General features: G+C 38.6%; 2 protein-coding genes and 1 long non-coding RNA gene across 3 annotated transcripts; 2 read left to right on the forward strand and 1 right to left on the reverse strand.

Moving 5' to 3' along the window:
* Nucleotides 1-18: 18 nt before the first annotated feature.
* LOC118105973 lies at nt 19-1040 on the forward strand. The gene is made up of 2 exons (XR_004695170.2): nt 19-564; nt 911-1040. It is a non-coding gene; the product is annotated as an uncharacterized LOC118105973 (long non-coding RNA).
* A 670-nt stretch (nt 1041-1710) lies between these two features.
* gdpd1 (glycerophosphodiester phosphodiesterase domain containing 1) lies at nt 1711-11775 on the reverse strand. The gene is made up of 11 exons (XM_035154058.2): nt 11590-11775; nt 10663-10812; nt 9722-9764; nt 8813-8948; nt 6847-6892; nt 6446-6567; nt 5979-6068; nt 5418-5551; nt 3932-3991; nt 3525-3576; nt 1711-3151 (listed from the first exon to the last, which is right to left on the reverse strand). The coding sequence occupies exons 2-11, from the start codon at nt 10796-10798 to the stop codon at nt 3017-3019; spliced, it is 954 nt and encodes a 317-aa protein (XP_035009949.1). The 5' UTR covers nt 10799-10812; nt 11590-11775; the 3' UTR covers nt 1711-3016.
* A 4685-nt stretch (nt 11776-16460) lies between these two features.
* LOC118106274 (ion channel TACAN-like) lies at nt 16461-22545 on the forward strand. The gene is made up of 12 exons (XM_035154684.1): nt 16461-16529; nt 16974-17092; nt 17225-17341; nt 17453-17512; nt 17684-17779; nt 17889-17978; nt 19544-19609; nt 19746-19807; nt 19895-19987; nt 21598-21662; nt 21948-22016; nt 22418-22545. The coding sequence occupies exons 1-12, from the start codon at nt 16461-16463 to the stop codon at nt 22529-22531; spliced, it is 1020 nt and encodes a 339-aa protein (XP_035010575.1). The 3' UTR covers nt 22532-22545.
* The last annotated feature ends 265 nt before the right edge of the window (nt 22546-22810 follow it).

Consider the following 22810-nt stretch of genomic DNA (forward strand, 5'->3'; position numbering starts at 1 on the left):
AGAGGGGGCGCTGCTGCCTACTTCCGGGTTCGTAGGAACACAGTTGGACAGTCAGAGTCAGCTTTATTTATGATCTACTCACTATGCCGATGGGGGGGGTGTGGGACTGTAGGTGACATGTTTGAGTCCACAAAATACTTTTGGAGTTTAAGGGGTAAACAGCCTTGCAGCCAAATCCAATTGCAAAAGAAGTAAATGGTGACCAATTGTGTGTGAGCCCCCCCCCACCTTCAAATTCAACATGAAGCGTTGTCATTTACACCGTGTGTTTAGCCTAAATGTTCTTTGTGTTCCTCCTCCTAGTTACTACTGCAGTTCATATATAAATATATATTCTTTTAGAAACCAAACTCCATGTCGCACATGTATGTTTGACATGACTCTTTGTTTCCTTTAGTTATAGCACACAGATAAACTCTGTATAAAGCTGATTGAAATTGTTGTTTTCATCTTTTTGTATCCCTTTCTCTTCCTTCTCTTGCCAGGGGCGGATCCAGAAGCGGGACCAGGGGGGGGCACTGACCACAGCTGAAATCTGGTTAGCCTCCGAAGTGTCTCTGTCTTGTAAGTAGTCTTAAAACTAAGTAGTCTTTAAACTCGTAACTAACTAACACTAGATACAACTTGTTAAGAATTGTAAATTTTTCTACTTGTGTTGTGGCTTTTGCATTCATGTTTTACGTTAACGCACTTGAGTGAGACAATATATATATATATATTCCATGACGTGTGACTTTGCTCACAGCTATAGAGCAAAGGGAATCTCTTATATTTTCACCTTAGTGAATTAGGAATTGTTCACGGATGTTGGACAAGCAATTGGCCCCTCTGTGTAAATTGGGGCCCCTGATTTAGCAAAATCCTATATCTGTCACTTCACCTTTCCCCCCACATCTCTCTCACCCCACAGGTCGAGGCAGTTTTGTTTTCTCCCCCAACTTCTTGTTTGTTGTGGGAACTGTTGTGGTTTCTCAGTGTAAGTGTAACAGTGTAAGTTCTCAACCTCATTTGACACTAAATTAAAATTGAATTGAAGACTAGTTTCATGTCTTTTCCCTTGTGACAAACTTGTTTTTACAAATTCTACCAGTGAAGTGAATGAAAAGAGATTTACCATTACAATGTGTCTCATTGGTAGAAAATCCCTGTGTTAGGAATTTCTTTGTGAATAGGAGCCATTATCTAAATACGAACCATAAAGTAATAAAGTGCACTCCGCCACACAGTGAATTATCTTGACCAGAGATTAAGCCGAGTTGGCTTGATGAATAACTGACAGCCGCTTCAGCCAATCAACAAACCGATCAGCCATAGCAACACTGTGCTCATTGGTGGAAACGTAGACACGAGTAACCAATGAAATCACTGGAAACCCACATTTTCCTAACTTATCTCTATGAAGAACAGACTCCAGCAGAAACTTTTTATAAACAGTTTATGGCAGAGACTCGTTTGGTCGCGTAAGATGTTTTAAATGCACCTTAGTCTTGTTAAATTAATGAGAGTAAGAAAGTCTCGACTGTAGATTTATCTGGAGTGAAACGTGTCCAGCTTCATTCACGTTTTCGCTGCTGGGAAAAACTTTAAATCCCTCCAGTCTACACTGCCACCTGCTGTCAGTCTGCAGGTAGTTACCAGATATTTTTCCATACAAAAAACCCATTCGTTTTATTAATATTACATATTTCTAGGTTATTATACATACACACAACTTATATAACCTTTTTTTTTTTTACTGATAAAAATTCACATTTTCAACCACCAACACACATTGGACAGGCCACACGTCCACACTGGTCCTGTCAAACTCAACATATTCAAACACAGCAATTTCTCAGATATTGATTTCATGCAAAAACAAATTCACACACAATGCTGCACAGGTATTGTATTTCACTACTAGAGTGTAATAATTTGTGTAAGATCTGAAATATGATTGGTTGATCACAAGTCTTTCTCCATTGGAAAAATTATAGTGACGTAAAGTCGTTTTCAATACAAAGTATAAATATCAGAAATCAGATTTACACTTGTGCAGATTTCATTTCAATACAAAATGAACAAAGTGAAGTAATTAAAACTTCAACACAGTTCTGACAGTACAATACCAAACAATACACAGTACATTCAGCCAATACTACATTCATTACTTAGCCTCACTGCAGGGTCACAGGTTTGAAAACCAGAGCATCAGTGGTGTTGTCATCCTTTATAATAATCTTTACTCATTCAAATTGCGTAGCAGCGAGGTGTTGAATACAGCCATCACTCAACATTTAAAAACCCATGAATTAAACGTGTTTCTTAAATATGAGTTCAATTTAAATTCACTGCTGTTGAGGATCACATTAACAAAGGGGAAAGAGGTATAAATCAATAACATAAGTAAGATCAAGTCCTTTTTTTGTGTGCAAAATTTCTCTCTCAGATCCATTAATGGCGAATGATACCTCACTTCAATTTGATCTTGAAACGGGAAACCACACACAAATATTCAACTATGTATCCATTCAAAGTACCTTTCATCTTAACAAATATCATATAAAACAGACGTTTTTAGAGACAAATCCACGGTTCTATTGAATTTGTTCAAACGTACTGTAAATGTTGAGCAGTAGCCCGTATTAATGATGTTTTGTCTGAATCTGGCACGTATGCACACATCTGGACGAGTACCGTGTCACACTGGCTTAGATTAGCATGTGACAGATTGTACAAAAACAAACAGATAAATTAACATTACATTTCAACATCAAGCTGCATCTGCTGGTGATTCTACTAGCGCAATATGCCATGCAGTAATACTGCAAACTGTCATTTACTGGAAGGCAGTCAAAAAAGATTAAATTAAATCTTTACATCAGTAAAAATTTAAAATATTTAAAATTTAAAAGCCATATTCAAGACTGATAAGACTTGGAAACGGCATATTTCAATGGCCATTATGACCCATTTTATAGATACACATACAATACAGATTAGAGTCAAGTAGATTAGTCAGGTAGAGTCTGGCAGGTCACTGGAGCTTTGAGAAGCCATTCCTGTCCATGAAGTCTTTAAGCCTGGTGGGAAAATCTGTCATAACTCCTGTGGCTCCCAAGTCAAACGCCCTCTGGAAGTCCTCCTCGTCGTTCAGCACCCACACGTACACCTGAACCAGACGCAGAACTCGTACGGTGAAAAACACACAACACACAGCGGAGGGAGTCACACGAGGCTCAAGAATGTTACTGTCCTCTTAACAGCAGCACTCGCGGCCAACATGAGACATTTTCCAGTAACTGCAACAAGACAAATGCATATATTTATATATTTAGTCAGCTGTTGTGTAGAAGATGTTTTGGGTCCAAAGAGGGGCCTGTGCCTGAAACATGACCTACCTCATCTTCTGATTTAAATCACTTCTGTCCAGCACCAAATATTTACAAAGTTTGGATGTGCTTGCTTTTGTTTACTTTTAGAATGGGAAGGATTTTTTCTCATTTGTGAGGACAACTATAGAGTGTATACAAAAGCAATCTTACCTGTATGCCTCTTGCAGTGAGATGCTCAAACAGAGTTTTCCTCATCAGCAATCTAAAAGAGAAAAATATTCATTGACAGAAACCACAAGTATAAAGCCGTTTTCAGACATGAACTCCAGAGAGTGTCAACACAATAGGGTCCAAACATTATCTGGAGTTTTCACTAGGGGGTTGGCATAGAATCCGGAGATTTTCCACAGAACTGATTTGGACATTTGCGTTTTCGCATACAACGTCTCTGGATAAATTCAAGGGGATAATCTGGAGTTAAGTGCATGTCTGTAAACAGATTAACAAAAGTAGCGTGAAGATTAATAGTAACTGTAAAGGTTCTGCATTAGTCATGGTAATGTATGGAACTATTATTTTATAAATCATTATAGATTCAAACCAAGTGAGCGACTCACCTGTCTGCAAGCCAGGCGACGATTCTCAGGCTCCTTGTTAATCTGTCAGGTTCCTTCAGTCTGCAGAATCACACAGAAAATATTGTTCAATTGTGGAAAAAAAGCCACTAATGTCGCTGCTACTTTCAGACTTGATCAAAAGTTTGCGTAACCTATCAGGTTATGTGACACGCAAAAAGATAACCTATTGCTAAATTAACTTGTCAAACAACAACAACAACAACAGCTGAGTTCAGACAAGTTAAAATTCATTCTAGGAAATAAAGGAAATCATTAACTAAAGTAGACGTAAATACGTCAGAATGAAGGAAAATGTTCACAGCAAATACTAAACACATTATATCTGTCGTGCACATTTAACACAACAGATTGATAATTTGTCAACATACAATAACAGAGTCAGTGTTTCAGGGGTGAATTTTGTACTTAATAGCTTTGTCGTGAACCATAAATACTGAGTGACAACATAATTGTAATAGAGGAGATCATTTAATCCTTAATGAATGTTCAGCATGTTTAATCTGCTCTGTGACCTTTATCCTTATGATCCACTAACACACCCCATCAGGGCAAAGGGTGTGAAAGTTTCTTTTAATCACTCAATCAGTGAGTGACTTTGTTTAGAGCAGCTCTGTGGCCAAGACAACACAAACACAGGGGACTTGCTGCAAACAGTTAGAAGGTGAGTACATTTAATGCAAGAAAAGCATGTAGCTCATCAACATCAAATCAAATCTCTGACTTCAGTAAGGAATTATCTTTGTACATAATAAAAAAATTTTTAAATACTAGCACAGGGTCTGTTTATTGGTGATTTAAATAATTATTTTAATCACTTTTTTGGCGTCCATCTGTGTGTAGAGTTCAAAATAGTTAAGTGCAGAACTTGAGTCCCATGAAAACCCTCCTGTCTCTGTACGAGGTTTGTCTGTATCTAAATGGGTCGTATCTGCTGATGAAGGCCACAAGATGTGACTGAAAGGTCTGGAAGTTTTACGGTAAATGGACCTTGTAAAAATACTTTTTCATATCCAAGGTCGATGATGAACTTTTAAGCTTAATTCAACACAAGATTAAATTATTATTATTTTAACCATAAATGGAAATCCAATTGTGGTTTAGCCTTGTTGAGATCCATCTTCTCTTGATAATTAATGAGCAGCAGCTAAAAATGTTGCCAATGTTAATTTAACCTTTTTAGAAAGGATTTTAATTCAGTCATTTTTGATAGTATCGTAAGCATAAATATGTGAAACCAGTAATATACAGATGACCATTCTGAGAACTGTAAGCCAAAGACCGTATACAATTTTTGTGTTTCTTTTTTGAATATTTATTGCCTGTTTTTTTTCCAGTCGCTTCTTTTTTGTAGTCTTTTGATTGTCTTCCCCACAAGAAATGTTGAGTCACAACTAAATGTAAAGCGCAGTGCTACCTTCTCCAACAGCTCTTTCCACAGATCTCATTCCCATTAGTATGAACTCACTTGGTGATAATGGAGGGCATAGGGATCTCTAGGAACTGCTCCTTGAGGGGAACAAACGGCAGAAGGCCCGTGTAGAAGAGGCCCAAGAGCTGCAACACTCTGGGAAAGCTGAACAACACTGGAATCCGAGGATTCTGCAAAACACAAACATGAAACCAGGATTCAGGGTCAGTTTACAGGGGATTCAGTGAGTCTATACTTTTATAAAGACACGAGATGATGTGTTTGTTTGTATACCTGAAACAAGAAGATAAATACTGACTCCCCTCAGACAGAAGATACAAAATCATTGTTCATATTTCAATATCCTGCATTACAGAACATAAGTACTCCTCTTTCCTACAGCTACTTATTCATCCCACTATAAGGATATTAAATAAAAACTATATTATTACTGATGGCACATTGTTATTTGTTATCAATCCCTTCCTGAACTTATTGGAGCAAATGGGAATTTAGCATATAATATTGACATTAGGAAAGTAAATAATTTCAGCAAACTGAATAAACTCTACATCTTATTGTCATTGAATTAAGGCCACGCAGCTCATATAAAATTACCTCTTTATAACACTTCTTGACAATCTGGTTTCTGGCGTTTCCCCAGACAGTCAGATGTTCTCTGTCGTACTTCACAACCAGCTCTGAGACCTGAAAAGTTTAACTAGAACTGAAAACTCCAACAATAAAAACATGTAACACAGCAGTAAAACACAAATAAGGATTTTTTGTACAGCATCAAATGTTACCATTCCATACCGTTTTATTTACAAACAAAAATATATGTACATGTTTTATTCTTTTTTCTCCTCATTTCGTAAAACTAATTGACCACACACACACACACACACACACACACACACACACACACACACACACACACACACACACATATATATATAAACACATAGTAAAGTCTGTTTACTTGATAAACACTTGAAATTGAAAAATAAAGAGAAAAAACACGAGAAAACGGTTTCATAGGAGGTTTTAAGACCAGAAGAGAACACACACACACACACACACACCTTCTTGATGAGCATGTTGTTGTTGGCCTTGATGTCAATGTTGACAGGGGTGTTCGGAAAGGCATCAAAAACGTCCCTGAGGAGAGGGATGCATTTGTCCTCTCCTCCCTCACAGAAACACTCTGCAAAGACAAGGACAGGTCAAACAGTCGGCTTCACATAATTAACTGAACATATTTCAGATAGATGACAGGTTGTAAACTTAATTGTATTTGTAACATGTCCAATTAGACACAATATTTGTGTATTTATCCCAATAAAAACATAGAGCACTTGGAATGTACTGTACATGTAGCTGTTCACGCTGTAGAGCACACTGACAGTGATGTTTCTAAAGAAAAACATCTGTATATGAGTGAGTGTTGAAGTAACTACACCATTCATGTGCATGTCATGCTCACCCCTCTGAAAAGTAACTCCCAGCTTGCAGAGGTATGGAGGGAGCTCCTGTGAAGAGCACACAGCAGTCAGTGGTTAACAGACAAGAATGACAGCCTCCAGTCAGAGCCTGTGCACTCAGAGCAGGTTCAGACGTTGTGAGAGCCAGAGGGCGCTCACGGTACTGACAGTCTTTACAAACGAGACAGGAACCCAGAGAGGACATGACAAAGTAAGATTAATGTGAAGAACTTTGTGCTTCTCTACTATGAGGCCGAAGGTCACATAAATGTAATCTTCTGTGAATATCATCATGGTTTCCAATTAGTTTGTGGCATTTATCAGTGTATTTACCTCCGCCAAGGAGGTTTATGTTTGGAGTTTTTTTTGTGGAGGGGTGGGCCATAACGCAAGAAAGAACTCAATACACTTTGGAGCAGATCCAGATAAACAGGCAGATACAGGAATGTTTTTATTTCACTTTCTTTAACACGGTGGGATAGAGTTTGAGCTTAGGTGGAGGTTATTATGCCACAAGGGCTTCATCACTTGGCTTTATATACTGTAGGACAACAATCATTTAGAAAATGGGGATATTCAACATCTCGTCCTATATTCCAAATGATTACTTCCCTAAAGTAGGTTTAAGAGAAATAATGGAAAAAGGGGCTGTATTAAGCAGCTGCTATTAGTCAAACACTGGACCAGATCATCAAAGATGTGTATAACTAAAAATAACAGCATTGTTTTATTAATCAGGTGATAGTTCCACATGACATAATCAGATGACTTGGGATAGAACTCGACTCAACTTCCCTCACATAAGTCTGGTCACAAGATTTCTCATGGTTTGGTTTTTAACTCAAATATAGGTGAACCTCTTGACCTCTTGTCTTTTACATGCTAATGCCGGCAGCAAAGTAAAACAAAATTATCTAACTGTTCAAATATTATATAGGTGTGTAGAAAAAGTAAGATACACAGCCACACAATTCTTAGCATGCGAGTATAGAAAATAACATAACTGTAGTTACACTATGTGAACAAAAGCATTGAGACACCTACACATTACACCTACAGGACCTTTTATGACATCCCATTCTAAATCCATAGGCATTATATAGGGATTGTCCCCACCTTTGTAGCTATAACAGCTTCCACTCTTCAGGGAAGACTTTCTACAAGAATTTGGAGCGTCTCTGTGGGAATGTTTGTTTCATCCAGACGAGCATTGATGAGGTCAGAAACTGGTGTTGGACGAGAAGGCCTGGCTCGCAATCTCTGTTCTAGTTCATCCCAAAGGTGTTCCATGGGGTTAAAGTCAGGGCTCTGTGCGGGCGAGTCAAGTTGTTCCACACCAAACTCACCCAACCATGCCTTTATGGGTCTTGCTTTGTGCACTGGGGCGCAGTCCTGCTGGAACAGAACAAAAAAGGCCTTCCCCAAACTGTTCCCACTAAGTTGGAACCATAGAATTGTCCCAAATGTCTTGGTAAGCTGAAGCATTAAGATTTCCCTGCACTGTAACTAAGGGCTCTAGGCCACCCCCTGAAAAACAACCCCAGCTGCTCGGCCATGGAAATCCATGCCATGAAACTCCCAGCGCACAGTTTTTTGTGCTGATGTTGATGCTGGAGGAGGTTTGGAACTGTAGTAATTGGGTCAGCAGAGCGTTGGCCACTTTTACACACTATGCGCCTCAGCACTCAGCGACCCCGCTCTGTAACTCTGTAAATTTCACAAGCTGACTTGTTGCAACAGTGGCATCCTATTTAAGTGCCACACTCAAATTCAATGTGCTCTTTGGAACGACCCATTCTGTCACAATTGTTTTCAGGGCAAACTGCAAGGTGCTTGATTTTATACACTGAATGATTCACCTGAATTCAATGATTAAGAGGTGTCCCAATACTTTTGTTCATATAGTGCATCTCTCTGTCAGATATGGAAATGTAATGACTCAAGAGACATTTCAGAGCAGTAACTCACAGCGTAGGTGACGTCAGAGATTTCAGCATTGATGCCAGTCGCCCTCCTCAAGTTGGCGTCGTGAGAAACCACAACCTGTTCGTCTTTGGTCAGGTGGCAATCCAACTCCAGCATGTCTGTGCCCAGATCCACAGCGCTGCATGATTTAACAAGCAGGACACACACTGTATTTATCACAATACCTGGGAGACTCCAGAGACTTTAATCGTTAATCTCAGCACCGAGGTCACTGAGGTCAACACACATTCTAAAATCATAAACCACTTTACACTCGTAAAACAGACATAACAGCACTTTATCATCTAAACCTTTATGACCAGTGATCGAAGGCTACATTTATACCGATATGTTTTAGTTTTAAAATGGCGTTTTAGCTCTGTAACAAAAGTAATACATGTTTCTATGTCTCATAATCTACTCACACACGTTTTAGATTGTCTATTTGCACTCGGGTGGTGAGTGGCAATGGTGAAAGAGCAAGGATTTCTTTTCTTGGAATGATGACAAGGTGGAACTGCTTTTGACGAAATGTGTAAGCGACACTTTACAGTCATGGCTGGTAGTCAAATCATGCCCGTCCCTACTACAACAACTCCCCAGAGTTCAAAAACTAAAATGGGACCAGCAGCGTTTCCAAACTTCTCCATTTTAGGGGTGAGAAGACACCAGAATAGTGTAGCTGTCAGTTGTGAGCATAGCAAAAGGGATGCATTTTAAAACTAAAATGTTGTTGATGTGGCCTCACTGCCTGTGACGAAGACAGAGAACTTTACAGACTGAGGTCACAAACTTTACAGACTGAGGTCACAAACTTTACTCTACTGGGCTCAGATGACACTCAGCACTCTCAAGTACAAGCACCAGTTAAGTTTCACACACACACACACACACATGCAGGCTTATACTCACTGCTTGAAAGCTGCCATGGTGTTCTCCAGGTTTTCGCCGGCGCCTGCAATGCCAAAAAAGGAAACACTACATATCATACTCTGGGGTTTTCATATCTGCATTACTGTTTCACCAAATGCTGGAACACTGATCTCACTGCTGATACAGATCACACAGGGACACCCATGATCTTCTGGGGAACCTATGATGGCATTTTATTTGTGCTTTCTGTAGCTAATCAACTTTCAAGTTTCCAACCTTTTATTTAGTGCATATGGCATTTTATTAATCTTTTCTTTTTTAAGATTACGTCAAGGCTGCAACAGCATACACAACGCAAGACAAGCAAACACACAGACTTTTGTTAGCTATGGACAGTCCTGCCTGATAAGGAACAGTACTTAATAAATTGTAATACAATCAAAACCATGCAAATGCATCTATAAATAAAATATTAAATTCTTAACAGAGTTGGAATAGGTAGACAGTTATATTATTGCTAAATGTACAAGTAATTAGCTCCCATTAAGAAGCACATTGGGTCTAATAACCATTGTCAAAAACAATAAAATCATAATAAAGTTGCACTTATATATTGCACTTACATGTAGAACTTTGTTGTTTGGCTTTTTTGAAGCTAATGTCCTTACATGATTCTTGCTGTTCTGGGTCTGTTCCCTCATGGTTGAATGCACTTATTTTAAGTCGTTTTGGATAAATGATATGTAATGTAATGTAAAAGCACAATGGTCAAAAAAGTTTTAAAAAGTTACAAACCACTTCATACTTACTACTTAGTAATTATCACCAAACGTTGATACTCTATTCAGATAAATTACACTTTGAAATCCTAGCATCTTCATATACAAAATCACTTTCTGACGACAACTTGCCGTGCCATCCTTCTCTTTGAGTGGCCCTTTGTGACTAAACTGAAATTTGAAGGAGTGCCACTGACTCACCTCCACGGTGGGAAATGTGTCTGCTGAGGAAATTCTCTCGCTTCCTTCGGTGCAGTAGAGTGGGAACTTTCATGAGCAGGGCCGAGGTGAGCACGTAGCCCGTGACCGTCGACAGGACATACAGAGCAGCGCACATCTCCTGTCAGTCGCCTGCAAAACAAATACAAACGTCATACTCAGTGAATATGTTATTTCAACAGCCTCACAGGTGAATCTTTGTTTCGACTGAGAGATGCTGAGTCGAGTCTGAAAATAAAGAAATTCAGGAAGAGTGACAGCAAGTATTTTCCAATTGATTCATATAAAGAAAATGTTGCTGAAGCCTTAGGGCACACCCCCGAAATAGGGCTACAACTACTAACTATTGTTGAATTTATAACTTCCTTTTAAGTTTAAAGACAGATTTTTGCTCCTGAGTGAGAGTTGTGGCTTTAAACTCTTCTTTTGGACAGAGAATGAAACTTAAATAAACAAATTTGAGGTCAACACATTGGGTGTTATACCTCCTCATTGTGCTTCACAATGTTTAATCCTTAAATGGATATGTATTGGACTTTAGTTCTATTGAAACCGATGAGTCAAAGACTGAGGTTGTGTTGTTTCTCTACCACCAACATTCATTTGTACATTTACCACAGTGATGATCCGTCAGAAATGAAAGAACAAATACTTTCCTGCTAAAAGTATTTGATATATTCCACTCACATCATTCACTGTCTCCTCGGGTTCTCACTGAGCTGCATTGGTGCCAGCACTGGAGCGGAGGTTTGTATTAATATAAAATATTAAGAATCATTAAAAACGTGGACTCTCCCAAACAAACGCGTCAACGTTTGTCACGTCAACAAATAACGTCGTTAGCGCACGAGCTAGGTGAGGCTAGCGCTAGCTGAGCTGCTTGTCGAGCTCTCAAGGTGAAATGTTTACCTTTGTCATCAAAATGTGTTGGGCTCCTTCGTCTTCTGGTGTTGCCTGACTTGTTGGGTCGCCGGTGAGGTTAGTCCGAGTCCATGGAGCTGAGCAGGAGGCTTGTCTGTGTGGAGACGAAGTGATGATGTGACCTGTCCTCGGCTCCACAGCTGACTGTTCCGGTGCAGCTGGAAACTCACTGCGCATGCGCCACCCTGAGCGTCCAACAACAACACTAACAACTTTATATAGGATCAAAAACAACAAGAGAGCAGTTCAAAGTGAAGTACTATACATATAATATACACATTGTGGTCACATATTGGAAAAATAATATGCACGTCATCAACACATCAAACACATGTTAGTAACTATTATTCAAATCAAACATCACTTTAACTTTTGAATACATAATTCAAGATCAATGATGCATCCTATATTGGACAGTTCAAGATGAGGTGCAAACATTTTTATCAGTCCAACAATGAAATATCAATCAATCAATCAATCAAATTTTATTTGTATAGCCCATATTCACAAATCACAATTTGTCTCATAGGGCTTTAACATGGTGTGACATCCTCTGCCCTTAACCCTCAACAAGAGTAAGGAAAAACTACTTAAAAACCCTTTTAACAGGGGAAAAAAAGAACGTAGAAACCTCAGAGAGAGCCACATGTGAGGGATCCCTCCCCAGGACGGGCAGAAGTGCAATGGATGTCAAGTGTAAAGGAGAACATCAAGATAAAGGTTTTAGCAGCATTGATTAGGGTAAACATTTTGAAGTATAACTGAAGGTCAGTGAATTGGTGGATTAATGTCATTAATGGTCAAGTGTCTGAGGAGAAATACTATGTATCGAGCAGTCCTGCTGCAATCATAGTCCATGGTCAGCAGCCAGCAAGATCATGATCCACCATCAAGATCGGATGCCACTATAGTCCACAGTTATTGTCCACTGCCGCCATTAGGATCCACCATCAGCTGCCACCTCGGTCGCTGGTCCACTACCAGTATCTGATGCCAACACGATAAAGGATCTGCCTTTGTTATCACGATCAGCCAGCACGATGCAGAGTCCGCCATAATGGATCCACCATTACGACCTCTGATACGTGATCCACAGATCCTAATCCATGATGTGGCCACAGCCGCGGCCCTGGGTCTGCGGACAATAAGGCAAAGGGACTCCGGGGAAGAAGTCAAGTCAGTAACATGTATTGATGGGATATGAATTACTTTGATGTGATAAAGATTGAGAAGAGGAAGGAGAAGCTGGAAAGAGAAGCTCCGTGTGTCATGTGTCCCCCGACCTTCTAAACCTATAGCAGTTTAACTAAGAGCAGGTCTAGGACAAGCCTGGACCAGCTCTAACTATAAGCGTTATCAAAAGGAAGGTTTAAGCCTACTCTTGAACGTACAGATGGTGTCTGCCTCCCGAACTGAAAGTGGGAGATGATTCCACAGGAGAGGAGCTTGATAGCTGAAAGCTCTGGCTCCTACTCTACTTTTAGAGACTTTAGGGACGACAAGTAAGCCTGAATTCTGGGAGCGCAGTGCTCTAGTGGGTTGGTAAGGTACTAACAGCTCTTTAAGATATAATGGTGCCATATTGTTAAGGGCCTTGAAGGTGAGGAGGAGAATTTTAAATTCTATTCTAGATTTAACTGAAGCCAGTGTAGCGAAGCTAATACTGGAGAAATGTGCTCTCTTTTCTTGGTTCTTGTCAGGACACGTGCTGCGGCATTTGGACAAGCTGCAGAGTCTTTAACGACTTACTGCTGGAGCCTGATAATAAGGAATTACAATAATCCAGTCTGGATGTAACAAAGCGTGGATTAGTTTTTCTGCATCCTTTTGAGAAAGGACATGTCTGATTTTGGAGATATTACGCAAGTGAAAAAAGGCTGTCCTAGAAATTTGTTTTAAGTGAGAATTAAAGGATAAATCAGGATCGAAGATCACTCCCAAGTTCCTGACTGTTTCATTGGAAGCAAGGGCAATGTCGTCTAGCGCAGCTATATCGTTAGATAATGTATCTCTAAGGTGTTTAGGGCCAAGTATTAGAACCTCTGTTTTATCTGAGTTTAATAAGAGAAAATTGCGGGTCATCCAGGTTTTTATGTCCTTGAGACATGCTTGGAGTTTAGTTATTTGATTACTTTGTTCAGGTTTTATTGACAAGTATAACTGGGTGTCATCCGCATAGCAGTGGAAATTTACCGAGTGTGTCCTGATAATGTTTCCAAGTGGAAGCATATATAATGAGAATAAAATTGGGCCGAGCACAGAGCCTTGTGGAACACCATGGTTAACTTTGGTGCACACAGATGACTCATCATTAATTTGCACGAATTGGGAGCGGTCTGAAAAATAGGATTTAAACCATTTTAGGGCGGTTCCTTTAATGCTAATTAACTGTTCTAGTCTCCGTAATAAAATATTATGGTCAATTGTGTCAAATGCTGCACTAAGATCTAACAGAACGAGGACAGACACAACCCCTGATCTGAAGCTATTAGAAGATCATTAGTGACTTTTGCCAAGGCTGTCTCTGTGCTGTGATTGGCTCTAAACCCTGACTGAAAGTCTTCATATATATTATTTTCCTGGAGAAACTCACACAGCTGATTGGCTACAACTTTTCTAGGATTTTAGACAGGAAGGGAGATTAGATATCGGACGATAATTGGCTAAAACCTCTGGGTCTAAGGTGGGTTTTTGAGGAGGGTTTGATTACAGCTATTTTAAAAGACTGTGGTACATATCCTGATGATAATGACAGATTGATTGTGTTCAGTAATGAACTGTCAATTAGGGGCAGAATTTCTTTAAGTAATTTTGTAGGAATGGGGTCTGAGATACAAGTTGTTGGTTTAGAAGATGAGATTATTTTGGTCAGCTGATCGAGGCTGATCAGAGAGAAGCTGTCTAAATAATTGGTAGGATTCTTGGCCGTTTCTGAGTTTTCTATTCTTGATGGGGTATTAGTGCCAATTGAGGGCAGGAGATGGTTGATTTGATTTCTAATGGTTATAATTTTATCATGAAAGAAATTCATAAAGATATTGCTATTTATGGATCGAGGAATACTGGGTTCGGTGGAGGTGTGACTCTCAGTCAGCCTGGCTACAGTGCTGAAGAGAAACCTGGGGTTGTTTTTATTCTCTTCTATTAGTTTTGAATAGTAGGCAGCTCTTGCTTTGTGGAGGGCCTTCTTATATGCTTTAACACTATTCTTCCAGTCTAGGAGATTTTCAACACGGTTGCTGGAGCGCCACTTCCTTTCTAGTTTTCTTGATACTTGTTTTAACTCATGTGTCTTGGAATTATACCACGGAGCTAATTTACTATGTTTTATATGTTTCTTTTTTAGAGGCGCTATTGAGTCTAATGTTAGTCGTAATGACTTTACAGAGCTATCGACGAGATGGTCAATCTCAGTGGAGCTAGGGTTTTTAATGAATTTGTTGTTTATATCGACGGATAGTACGGGTTTAAATGTAATCGGAATTATTTCCTTAAATTTAGCTACAGCACTATCAGGTAAACATCTTGAAAATGAGTTCATTATTAGTGGCATATATTCTGATAGTGAAAATCGAAGGTTATTAAATTATGGTCTGATAAAATTGGATTGCGGTGAAGTACTGTTAGATTTTCAATTTTGACACCGTATGATAATATAAGGTCAAGTGTGTGGTTACAACAATGAGTAGGTTGGTGTACACACTGACTGAAACCAATTGAGTCTAATTGCGAAATAAATGCTACGCTAAGGCTATCTTTATTATTGTCAACATGAATATTAAAGTCACCAACAATAATAATTTTATCGGTCTTTAGGACTAGGTTTGATAAAAACTCAGGGAATTCTGTTAAAAATTCAGTATAAGCCCCAGGGGCACGGTAAACTACAGCAAATATGATTGGCTGTTGGTGTTTCTTGGATTGGCGTGGAAGACTAAGAACAAGACATTCAAATGAGTTGTAGCTTAGTTTAGGTTTAGGATTAATTAATAGACTGGAGTTAAAAATAGCAGCAACTCCACCTCCTCGACCAAATTCTCTGGGAACGTGTGTATTTACATGACTGGGGGGAGTAGATTCATTTAGACTGACATATTCATCAGGATGCAGCCACGTCTCAGTGAGGGACAATAAATCTATTTTATGATCTGAGACTAGTTCATTAACTAAAATAGCCTTTGATGACAATGATCTTATGTTTAACAGACCACATTTAAAAGTCTTTATTTCCTGAGTTGTTGCAGAGGTTGTGTTAATTTGTATTAGATTTTTGTGTGGAATTCTCCCTCTGTTATTGTTTGATTTAAATAATGTAACGGGACGTGTAAAAGAACATGTAACTTTTTCATAATATACTATTTAAATTAATACAATTTCAAATATTTATTTCCACCAGTTTGTGATGTGTGCATTGCAACAAGAAAAATCATCCCACTAAACTCTATCACCTCATTTAATGAGTTGGTTACGGATGTCGTCCACCAGAGAACATGTTGGGAGGTATATGCACAAAATCAACATCTAGCAGACAGCCTACAGGTCGTGTGCAAATATAGACTTCTAGTCTTTACATTGAATATAATACAATAACCAGTTCCTTTTAGCTCTGATAACCGATCAATTAGATAACACAGAGTATCCGCACAGAGCAATGTCCAAGTGAAAAACTTGTTCCTGTCAAAGTCCACTTCATGTAATAAACCGACCATAGAGTTGTGATAAGCACCTTGAATTCCTACAGCATTGTGTGCAAGTAATTTCTCGATGTTTAAAGAACTAGAGCTGCCTCCGAGGGTTTTTATTTTAAGTTGCTGTGGAGTATTTCATCAGGGAAATTCAGTGAAATGTCTAACCTAAAAATGCCTCAAGAATTAACAAACATCCTGGATGAGTGGAAGTGCCTGGAGGAAGAGTATCAAAAACTTCAGGTAACTGAATTTGAAACTCAAACACTTATATTTGTTATGCTAATCTAACCACACATTGACAGAGTTAAGAAGATGATGATTTAATAACCATCGTCCCAACAAAATAAATATATATTCAACTTATATATTTAAGTTTAGTTGCACTTATATGGCACTTACATGTAGCTCTAGTACTAGTACTAGTACTTACATGATTCTTGCCGTTCTGGGTCTGTACCCTCATGGTTGAATGCACTTATTCTAAGTCGCTTTGGATAAAAGCGTCAGCTAAATGTTATGTAATGTAATGTAACATGTTATAATAGCCTGTAATCAAGCTTCCTCTAAAACTGCCATGCATTATTAATACCTTGTTTATGTCAACTACCTTGGTTGTGCTTCAGGTTATAACTAAACACATTTTCTTTGGTAATCGATGTGACGCCATCTTCTTGTGTTTTTCAGGAGACTCACAGAAGCTACTTACAGAAACTGGATGAAATTTCCAAACTACAAAAGAGCTGCTCTTCCTCCATTTCCCATCAGAGACAAAGACTGAAGGATATCTCGCATCTGGTGAAGAAGTAGGTGTAAACACACACATGGTCATATCAACAAATATATGTAGGTATGAATACAGTAAAGAAATGTGGATTTTATATGTTATGTTGTACCAATGAGACAAACTGATCTTGTGCTCTTGTTTCTTCCACCAGATGCAGCCCAGGAACATCAGAAGAAGCAGCGAAAAACATGGATGTGATAAAAGATAAAATGAAGACGAGACCCAATGCTTACTTTGAAATGGAATCTTTTCTTCCCCAAAAAAATGGGTGATGACAGCATTTTTAGTCACAGAATTAGTCATTATTGTGATAACAAATATATAGAAACTCCTTGGTTGTATCAGATAAGGTGAAATTAATGATTTCATCATATTGCAGGCTGTATCTGAGTCTGGTCCTTGGAAACGTGAATGTCACTCTTCTCAGCAAACAGTCAAAGTAAGAAATGGCGCTTGAAACCAACACACAGCCTAAAAATACAGATTTTTATTTCACGTAAACATTTGTTTAGTTCAATGAATTAAATCAAATGTAGACAGAGTATTTCCTCGGGTGATCAATTGCCACCTATTTCAGTAGAAAATCCTGAACATATCACATGTTTGTCAGATTTTCCTACAAAGATGAATACGAGACGTTCAAGCTGTGCTCCACCGTCATCCTGCTGCTGTGTTCCTGCATATGTTATTTCTTTATCAGCTACAGGTATGCATCATACATCACAGCCGCTCCAGCCTTGTACATTGCAATGGGTTCATTAGTCTTCATGGACACTTTATAAATCAAGCACTTGTCTTATGTCCCTGACTTTTAGATTTCTTGATGCGGTCCTCAACTTCCTGCTGGTGTGGTACTACTGCACATTGACTATCAGGGAAAGTGTTCTCATCACAAACGGCTCCAGGTCAGTCCTGCTACTCTCTCTACTCTTTCATTATGTCACAGTTTTATAATTTTACATATATCATGCATAGCCCCCCCCCCCCCATAGCCCTTCCACTTTATTGTTATAGAAAAATACTTATTTTTGTGGCAATTAACCATCTTATTATTTATTTGCCCAAGTAATCTTGATCAAGTCAGTTTAATTACTGCTTTTTTGTCACTGCCATTTTCAAATAAAGGACAAGATGATGAATATCCCTTCTACGTTTGAAGATCTTTTGCACAATTTAAGTTACCAACTACTAGGAGATGTTAGCAGGTGTTAGTGGCCACCAGCAGATGTTAGGGGCATAACGTCAGTTGTTTGCCTTAGCTTCATCAAGTGTTTTGGTCTTGTAATCAACGATACAGGCCGAACTTGAGGGTATGCTGAGGCTAAAGGTAAATCTGACTGGCTTGTATGGCAGCACTATGAAAGCCATGCTCAGTAGATCAGACATCATTCCCTCTATGCCTTTTTAAACTAAAGGCTGTCCCCTTTAAACACAGTACAAAATGGAATATATCCCTTGTTAATATCTGGCACAGGGCTTCATGGATCCCCAGATCTCTAAGCAACCTGATGGCGGATGTTGCACTGAAACCCCTGCTGCCAACCTCCTTAGGGAGGCAAACTATTGCTTTCCAGCCACGTTGTTCTGCCTCAAATGCCATGTCTGCTTATACCGCAGCCTTTTCCTCTCATTCGCCTCATCAACATTATCCTCTGTCGTGGCAATTTCTACAATCCCACTCTTACAACGAGGAACGAGACACAATTCTCTTACAGTATTGTCACACTTTAATGCTCAGAGCATGGTGCATACGACAAAGGTTAGTTTGTAATATGCACACCGATGGGAAACAGTTCTTTGTCTTTATACATTTGGCTCATCCCTCCCACTCTGGTTGGGGTTGTTACAAAGTCAAAGGTCAGGATCTTCTGATGACATGAAACCAACAATGCCTTAGTTAAAGCAATCAGGCCAAGATTCATTCAGTTGTACAGGATACAGCATGATCAAGGTTAAATTCTATGAGATTCAATCATGATCAATCAAAGGGGAAATGAACATGAACATACTGTGGTCAAAATGTTACATTTCCCGTACACCTCCCAGGGTCCTGTCATTTCTACAAAGTAGACGCTGCGCAAGGTGTTGGACCAGAGTATCAGGTCTTAGTGACAATATTCGATGGGACTGTGAGCCGCTGGTCCACGTCCACCAACATCTCCCAGTCTCGGGCTTGCTCCAACTGACCACTCCTGGTTTAGTTTTTAGTCTGTTCCCTTACATTTATGTTAATTATCTTACTTGTGTTATTACCTAGACACTAATCCTCTTGCATTTACTCCTCATACACTTGATATTAACATATGTGACTTATTTTTTATACTTTTTTGTTTTTAGTCTTTGATATACTAACTTTAGAGCAATATCTGGGACAATAATTTCCATCTGGATTAATAATAATCAATCTTAATAATAAATCTGATCTTATCTTTTGTGTAAAATATCAAATGAAATGTGTCTTGCATCATAGAATAAAAGGCTGGTGGGTTGTTCATCACTACGTCGCAGCTTTTTTGTCCGGTGTGATGCTGACATGGTGAGTAGAGGAAGATAAAAACCTAAATTACAGACTAAGAAACAATAAAACACTGTTAAGCACATTTAAATACTTACAATTCTTGCTAAAGTCCACTTTTTGTATAATAATAAGTCTCCGCTCTTTCACACACAAGGCCGGATGGGAACCTTTACAAGATGTTCAGGAACCAGTTCCTTGCCTACTCCCTGTATCAAAGTAAGGTCAACGTACTTTCCACATTCATGGTTAAAATTTACAAAAAAAATAATCTAACCTGAAATGTCTTTCATGTGGAATGTGCAGGTTTTGTTCAGTGTCTGCAGTGCTACTATCAGAGTGGATGCCTGTACAGATTACGAGCCCTGGGAGAAAGACACAACATGGATCTGACCGTGGGTGAGCGACACAGTAACACGCCGAGGACACCGAGGACAGATGCACATAGTCAAGTTTATCATTACTGAATATTTTGTAAAAATGTTAATAATGTTAATAATGTCTGTGGCTCCTCATTGTCCCTGCTTTAACTAGAATAACGCAACAGTGAACCTGGTGAAACAAAATTGCACACAGTCATAACTAAAAGATGTCAGTTTTCTTTCTTCAAGATCCATTAATTATTCTCTCTGAACTCAATGAAAATATGGAAAAAACCTATCTCACAATGTTTAACCCTCCTATAATCCTTTGGGTCAATCCGACCCAATTCACTGTTTAACATCTCTAAAAGTGATCATGGTCCTGTTCTCCACTTCTCAACAACAGGGTCGACTTATTGCTGCTAATGTAAACCAAACGGTTCCAGGCCCCATCAGATATGCTGCTGTCAGCCATGTCCAAGACATAAAATCGCCATTTGTGCTCTTCATAACATTCGAGAGGTGTATAAATGAGATTACAAAATTTAGAGGGGAGGCACATGTATGTACAGTTGGAAAAACAAGTAGTTGGAATACTTCAGGGGCCATATTTCCAGCCACCACGTATCCAAAGACATTCCATGTTTTCTGTCATGTCATACGCTTTGATAACAGAGAAACAAGGAAGAATAGTGGGATAAGTGGGTTCAGCAAATACCAATGCTCAAATGTACCTTTTATAGGTGTTTTTTGTTAGTCAATGACTGTTGTGTGTTCCTAACAGTTGTTCTGAGGATGATGATATTCTATTTTAAAAAATAACATATTTCTAAATGATTAAAATTGTGTTTGGTTCTCCTGGGTTCAAATTGACTCCAAACATAATATATGTTACTTTCCTTGATAATAGAATGAGTTTTTCTTTCCAAATGTTATAAATAACAAAATAATTACTTAGAAATAACATAAATCCTCTAATATCCAAACAAAGATAATTTCTTCCAATTTTATGTCAATTGGTGAGATTTTATTGTGATTTGCATGATTTTCTACATTCACATAATTTGTATTATGAATGGCTGTTTAAGTAGTCAACAAAAAAACATTAAGTACCTGAAACATGAATATTTTTTGGGGGATTGCTGGTGTCACAATGAGCCCAAGGTTAGTAAATTTGAGGATAACAGGAAGGTTTGCCAATGGATCCGTATCAAACTTTAATGGGTTCTTTTTCCTTGGGTCATGCCAACCCCATCCACAAAACTGAAGAATGGAAATCGGTTCAGTGGTTTTTCTGTCATCCTGGTTACAAACATACAAATATACCTCCACCGATGTCCAACTGTCCCTTATATCCACACAGGCTGCACCACAGTCATATATATCAAACCACTAAATCTACTTAATCAATACAACTATAGAAAAACATCCTATCATGCAAAGTTAAAGAAAATGAAAAAGATAAAGCTGAGCTTTAAAATATAATGGGTTCTTCCCTGAATCATAATGAATCCTCCCACCAAGTTTTGTGGTAATCCATCCAGTAGTTTTTGTGCAGTCATGCTTAGAATTGAACAAACCAACATGTTACCGAGAGTAAAGACAGAAACTATTTTTTTTAAAATTTTGTTTGCTTTCTATTTTCAGAGGGATTTCAGTCGTGGATGTGGAAAGGGCTGACGTTTCTTTTGCCTTTCCTCTTTTTTGGTCATGTGAGTACAGTGTGTGACGCTGACATGCAAGTGAACTTCAGAAATTCCCTCTAATGTACTGCTTAGTTTGCATTAAAGAGATGCATAGTCATGGTTTAGACTGGATGACACAGACAAGCTGATTTACAAAAAAAAATGCTGATGTCATTCTGCGGCGATTACCCTGAATATTTAGGAATGACAACAGAATTGAAGGGTTTTAGGCAATCTGGAAAACAGCTTCACCTTCACCTCTTCATCTATTCGACATTCCAACTGCTGAGTCCTTGTGTTGTTGTCCTGCAGTTCTGGCAGCTCTTCAATGGCCTCTCCCTCTTCAAAATGTCTCAGCTCTCAGACTGTAAAGAATGGCAGGTCAGTGATTTCACAGTCACTCACTATTTCACCTTGTTCTTGCAGATCTTTCAACAACACTTTAGGTTTTACTGTTTCTGTTTATCTTTGCAGAATCACAACTTGGGGAGGTTTAATGTTTTATATCAAGAACGGTGTCTTCGAAATGTACTTTGTGAAATATATTAGTGATAACTTAGTGTTACATCACAGTGAGCTTTTGTACCAACTTTTTATTGCATAAATATAATTCCCTTATTAAATCACCCTCGTGCATTTGCATTTGCATTTGCATTTACATACTTCACTTCACCCTCTCCTGATCTTCTCCATTAAAAAATGACAATGATTCAACTATATTTTGCTCACTCAATTGTTTTGTTCTCTAATTCCTGTTTTCTGTTTCTCTGGTGTGACGACAGGTCTTGATGTGCGGTCTCTGCTTCCTCGTTCTGTTCATGGGAAATTTCTTCACCACTCTCGCAGTGGTCCGACAGAAGCTCAAGAGCAGGAATCAGAAACAGAAGACCCTGTGATACAACGTGATAAAATAAAGCATGTCCACAAAACGCTGTCTCACATGTTCACAAGCTCATATCTTCATTAATATTATCCTGGCAAGTAATAATAAGTCTACTGGCAATTACTACAAAACATGAACAGTAGATACATAAATATAAAGGTGTGCTATGATTAATCAATCATCATTAAAAGTTAAATTATAGTGTGTTCTTATTTGTACCAGAAAACAGCTCCAATATATAAGTGCAACCTCAGGTTATGTGTTTAGTTGTTATTTAATATCTTAACATTTA

Source organism: Hippoglossus stenolepis, chromosome 4 (assembly GCF_022539355.2).
Source record: "Hippoglossus stenolepis isolate QCI-W04-F060 chromosome 4, HSTE1.2, whole genome shotgun sequence".
Taxonomy (NCBI): Eukaryota; Metazoa; Chordata; class Actinopteri; order Pleuronectiformes; family Pleuronectidae; genus Hippoglossus; species Hippoglossus stenolepis.

Bases quoted from the DNA above. Each gene is read 5' to 3' on its own strand.
- gdpd1 (XM_035154058.2), bottom strand. From the start codon at position 10,798: ATGTGCGCTGCTCTGTATGTCCTGTCGACGGTCACGGGCTACGTGCTC. The intron at 9,765-10,662 runs GTGAGTCAGTGG...TTGGCATTGCAG, and splicing joins ACACATTTCCCACCGTGGAG to GCGCCGGCGAAAACCTGGAG. The intron at 6,893-8,812 runs GTGAGTTACTGC...TGCTCTTCACAG, and splicing joins TCTCTGACGTCACCTACGCT to GAGCTCCCTCCATACCTCTG.
- LOC118106274 (XM_035154684.1), top strand. From the start codon at position 16,461: ATGCCTCAAGAATTAACAAACATCCTGGATGAGTGGAAGTGCCTGGAG. The intron at 19,610-19,745 runs GTGAGTAGAGGA...TTCACACACAAG, and splicing joins TCCGGTGTGATGCTGACATG to GCCGGATGGGAACCTTTACA. The intron at 19,988-21,597 runs GTGAGCGACACA...TTCTATTTTCAG, and splicing joins CAACATGGATCTGACCGTGG to AGGGATTTCAGTCGTGGATG.